The 5,576-nt window shown below is 42.1% G+C and overlaps 1 protein-coding gene across 1 annotated transcript in view; it reads right to left on the reverse strand.

The window, feature by feature from the left end:
* MOV10L1 (Mov10 RISC complex RNA helicase like 1) overlaps positions 1-5,576 on the reverse strand; it is a 78,013-nt gene that overhangs the window by 25,210 nt on the left and 47,227 nt on the right. The window contains exons 11-12 of the mRNA XM_011985608.1: positions 3,125-3,215; positions 2,558-2,658 (exon numbers count right to left, since the gene is read on the reverse strand). Coding sequence (XP_011840998.1) covers positions 2,558-2,658; positions 3,125-3,215 — 192 coding nt within the window. The remainder of the gene's footprint in view (positions 1-2,557; positions 2,659-3,124; positions 3,216-5,576) is intronic.

Genomic DNA, 5,576 nt, shown 5'->3' on the forward strand with positions numbered 1-5,576 from the left:
CTTGAGCCACCGCGCCCGGCCCCAGCTAGTTTTTTGTATTTCTTAGTAGAGATGGGGTTTCACCGTGTTAGCCAGGATGGTCTCGATCTTCTGACCTCGTGATCCACCCGTCTCGGCCTCCCAAAGTGCTGGGATTACAGGCTTGAGCCACCGCGCCCGGCCCACTTTTTCATTTTTTAATCAGATGTCAGACAGTGTTCATTTTATACCTTGTTGGGTGCTGGATAATTTTATATTCCTATAAATATTCTTAAACTTTGTTCTGGGATACAATCCAATTATTTGGGAACAGCTTGCTCCCTTTGAGGCCATCATACTTTGTCAGTCTGGGCCGGAGCAGCCTTCAGTCAAGGGCTAGACTTTCTACACTCCTGAGACAACACCCTCCCAAGGACTCTACATGTGAATTATGAGGTTTTTCTTCTCTGGCTGTGGGCACAGCTATTTTTGGCACTGTGTCAACTTTAAGGATTTTTCTTGCTGTTCTTTCTAGCTGGTTCTTTTCCACACTTGGGTATTTTACTCACATCACGCATTCATCAATGCTCAGCTGGAAACTCAAGGAGGAACCTCTGTAGGTCCCCAGATGCTCTCTGTGTCCTGCCCTCTCCCCAGCATTCTACTCTGTCAGCCTTATCCCGCTTGCCCTCCCCACCCTTCCAAATGCTGTCTCTGCACTCAGATAGGTCACCAGGCTCCACCTGGGCTCCCTCTTGGTGCTCTCTGGCCAAGACACTCTCGGAAGGCTGTGAGTTGGGAAAACCATGGGGTCACCTCATTTGTTTCCTCTCTCAGGAATCCCTGTCCTATGACAGCTGATGTTAATGTCTGAAATTGTTGTTCCATATGGTTTGTCTGATTTTTTTATTGTTTCAGGAAGAAAGATAAATCTGGTCCCTGAAATTCTATCTTGGTTGACATATGAAATATTCTTGAGGCCGGGCGCGGTGGCTCAAGCCTGTAATCCCAGCACTTTGGGAGGCCGAGACGAGCGGATCACGAGGTCAGGAGATCGAGACCATCTTGACTGCAGTCCAGCCTGGGCGACAGAGCAAGACTCCGTCTCAAAAAAAAAAAAAAAAAAAAAAAAAAAAAAAAAAAAAAAAATTGAATTTATTTTCAGTCTAGTTAATCCATAAGAAGATAATGTTTTGCATTTAAAAATCTACAGTCAATTAGGAATGTGCCCACCTAAATAGTAACACCTCCCCGATCTCACAGGCCATCCGTATCACAGACTGTCCCTGAGAATCAGGCAGTATAATGAACTAGTAATGAGGTGATGACGGAGAAGAAAAGCACTGTCCAAGGAAGACTCCTTTCTATTTGCAGAACAAAAAAGAGATCAACTATAAAATACGCCACAAATAACTTTCAAGGATAACCTCTTGCTGCTTCATTTGTCGTATTTTCCATGATTGTGTAGGCATTCTAAACCTATCATTTTTGCATTTTGGGGGAGGAAGTATAAAATGGTAAGCATTTTTGAATATTAGATATAATTTAAAAATTCATGTTATACATCGAAAACATGCTCATAAAACCAAATTTGAATAGCACAGAGTAAGTTGTAAGCTCCACCATGGCATAGATGACCTTCTCGTTATTAGAAACATGAAGATAAATAAAACCACTTCTATTGTATTCACAAAAACAGGTACTATATTACTAATTATGGAGTGACTGGACTATGAAAGCTTTTTTTTCTTTTTGAGATGGAGTTTCGCTCTTGTTGCCCAGGCTGGAGTGTAGTGGCTCAATCTTGGCTCACTACAACCTCTGCCTCCTGGATTCAAGTGATTCTCCTGCCTCAGCCTCCCAAGTAGCTGGGATTATAGGTGTACACCCGCACGCCCGGCTAATTTTTTGGATTTTTAGTAGAGAAATGTTAACAATTTGCGGGGTGTGTATCCTTCCAGACATTTTCCACGCATACACAATCACATAAATGTACCTAAGTGTACACAAAAACCATGTAATTTAAAAATAAAACTCTAAAGCCAGGCATGGTGGCTCACACCTATAATCCCGGCACTTTGGGGGCCGAGGAGCGTGGATCATAAGGTTAGGAGTTCAAGACCAGCCTGACCAATATGGTGAAACTCTGTCTCTACTAAAAATACAAAAATTAGCCGGGTGTGGTGGCACATGCCTGTAGTCCCAGCTACTCTGGGGACTGAGGCAGGAGAATCGCTTGAATCTGGGAGGCAGAGGTTGCAGTGAGCCAAGATTACACCACTGCACTCCAGCCTGGGTGACACTGCGAGACTCTGTCTCAAAAAAAAAAAAAAAAAGAAAAAGAAAAAACCCAACTCTAAGGTCATATAAACATCCATACTTTGCTTCCCCTATTTAATATATTGTAGCCATCTTAGCCCTTGCACATAAACTTTACACTAAATCTATTTTGTGAATATTTTAGTTCACTTGATTTTAACTGCAATTTTGGGTTATTTGTGAACCACACTGCCCGAATACTCCAGTCAACTGAGCGCTAATACGCCAAGAAGGAAATTCCCATCCCCTGTGTAGAGACAGTTACGTCGCTGAGCACTACCTTTTTGCTGGTGGACCGTCCATTGCTTTTGGTGTCTTGTTCATGGTTCCAATTTCCTGTCACTTGGGGAGACTGTAAAATAACTTCTTCTGGAAACAACACTTTTAAAACAAAAAAAGGTAAGAGCATAGGTATAACTAAAAAGCTAAAAAAAAAATTAATAGAAGTTGTTTACGGCTGACCCTAAAGTAATTAATATTCTATTCCCTTCCTTTCTTAACCTGCCTGTTACACTGTTTCTAAATCAGAGCATTATTAGTACTGCATATTCTTCACAACAAAGCCATTTACTCGCCCATCTGCAAAAACAAAAATGAATTACATTTATGAAGGGAAAAGCGAGCAAGATGAATTTATTTTCAGTTATTTAAGCAAGCTATTATTAGTTATTCACTAAGCTGAAATAGTAAGAAAATACTAAAACTTGATAGAAAATTAAAAACATGAATATAACAAAGTTTTACTTCTAATGTTATGACTGAAGAGACTATTTTACACAAAATTTTACATGAAGCCTATAAAAATACTCTGTGAAGATATAACACTATCATTCTATAAAAATAATACCTTTTACACCTAAGTGGATGACTTGTTCAAGTGCAAAGTGACACCGTCTGCTTGTAGTCCTGCCGGGAAGAAAACCACATAAAATAACTAACTTTGCATTCAGAACTATTAAGGCTGGCATACAGTAATGCAAATTTGATTATACAACCTTTAAGTCAATATAAAAAAAATCACAGCAACAATCCATCAATCAATGAAATAGAGAACAGAAAAACACTAGAAAGGATGGGCGCAGCAGCTTACACGTGTAATCCTAGCACTTTGGGAGGCCGAGGTGGGCAGATCACCTGAGATCAGGAGTTCGAGACCAGCCTGGCCAACATGGTGAAACCCTGCCTCTACTAAAAATACAAAAATTAGCCAGGTGTGGTGGTGGTGCACGCCTGTAGTCCCAGCTACTCGGGAGGCTGAGGCATGAGAATCACTGGAACCTGGCAGGCAGAAGTTGCACTGAGCTGAGATGGCACCACTGCGCTCCAGCCTGGGTGACAGAGTGAGACTCTGTCTAAAAAATTTTTTGAAAAAACCACTAGAGAATACCAATGAAGCCAAAAAAAAAAAAAAAAGCACGTGACAAAATCCCACACCCATTATTTTTTCTTTTCTTTTTTTTTTTTTTTACAGAGACAAGGTCTTGCTGTGTTGCCTAGGCTGGAGTGCAGTGGCACATTCACAGCTCATTGAAGCCTCAAATTCCTGGGCCCACGTGATCCTCCCACCTCAGCTTCTCAAAGTGCTGGGATTACAGGTGTGAGCCACCACACCTGGCCCCATATCCATTCTTGATTAAAAACTCACTAAAATAAGAATCTATCTCCTCAACCTGATAGCGGGCCACTATGGAACCTACAACCCACACTGTACTAACTCATTCAGGTCTGACAGCCCTGCCCCTAAGACCAGGGACGAAGCCAGTGCATCACTTCTCACCACTTCTATTCCACACCGGCACAGAAGTTCCAACCAGTGCAGGAAGGCAAGGGGAAACAAATACAGAGCATCCAAATAAGAAAGGAAGAAGTAAAACTGTCTTTGTTTTGTTTTGTTTTGTTTTCAGACAGAGCCTCACTCTGTCACCCAGGCTGGAATGCAGTAGGGTAATCTTGGCTCACTGCAACCTCCGCCTCCTGGGTTCAAGTGATTCTCCTGCCTCAGCCTCCTGAGTAGCTGGGATTACAGGCGCCCGCCACCACGCCTGGCTGATGTTTTGTATTTTTAGTAGAGATGGGGTTTCCCCATGTGGGCCAGACTGGTCTCAAACTCCTGACCTCAGGTGATCCATCTGCCTTGGCCTCCCACAGTGCTGGGATTACAGGCGTGAACCACTGCACCCGACTTGAAACTGTCATTCTTTGATGTACGACTCTATATGCAGAAAATCCTACAGACTCTATGAAAAGCTACTGTAGCTATTGAGTTTAGGAGACCTGCAGGATACAAAGTAAACAGACAAAAATCAACTGCTTTTTATAAATACTAGAAACAAGCAATTAGAAACTTAAGTTAAAATTACTGTTTATAATAGCCATTTAAAAACTTTAAATAGGTATAAATCTGACAAAAGATACGTAAGACCTATACACTGAAAAGTATAAAATCTTGCTAAAAGAAATGAAAAAAGACGCAAATAAATAGAGAGACATACCATTTTCCAGGGCTGGAGGACTCATTATTATTAAGATTTCAATTCTCCCTTAAACCGACCTATAGATTCAATGTAATCCCAATCAAAATCCCAACATGCTTTCTGTATAAACTGATATGACCTAAAATCCATGGAAGAATAAAGACCTAGAATAGCCAGACAACTCTGAATAGGAACAAAGTTGAAGGCTTGATACTACCTGATTTTGAGACTTATCATAAAGGCACATATCATATACTATGTTTATGTTCCCCTCAGCTTCATACAGTGAAACTTCATCCCCAATATGATGTTATTGAGTATGAGGAGTTGAGGCCTTTGGCAAGTGATTAGGTCATGAGGGTGGCGCCTCAAGAATGGAGTTAGTGCCCTTACACAACGGAGCACAGAGAGCTCTCTCTCATCCCTTCTGCTGCGTGAGGACACAGGGAAAAGACAACCGCCTATGAACCAGGAAGCAGTCTCACTAGGACACTGAGCCTGCTGGTGCCTTGACCTTGGGCTTCCCGACCTCCAGAGCATGAGTAATACATTTCTGTTGTTTATAAGCCACTCCATCTACGGTGCTATGCTAATGCAGCCTGAGTGGACTAAGACAGACAATAAGACCCTGTAATGTTGGTGTCAAGACAGACAAGTGTACCGTATGGAACAGAACAGTCTGCAGAAACAGATCAACAAATATTTGGTTGGCCGGGTGTGGTGGCTCACACCTATAATCCCAGCACTTTGGGAGGCTGAGGCGGGCGGATCACGAGGTCAGGAGATCAAGACCATCCTGGCTAACACAGTGAAACCCCGTCTCTA

This window comes from Mandrillus leucophaeus, unplaced genomic scaffold (genome assembly GCF_000951045.1).
Source record: "Mandrillus leucophaeus isolate KB7577 unplaced genomic scaffold, Mleu.le_1.0 Scaffold288, whole genome shotgun sequence".
Classification (NCBI taxonomy): Eukaryota; Metazoa; Chordata; class Mammalia; order Primates; family Cercopithecidae; genus Mandrillus; species Mandrillus leucophaeus.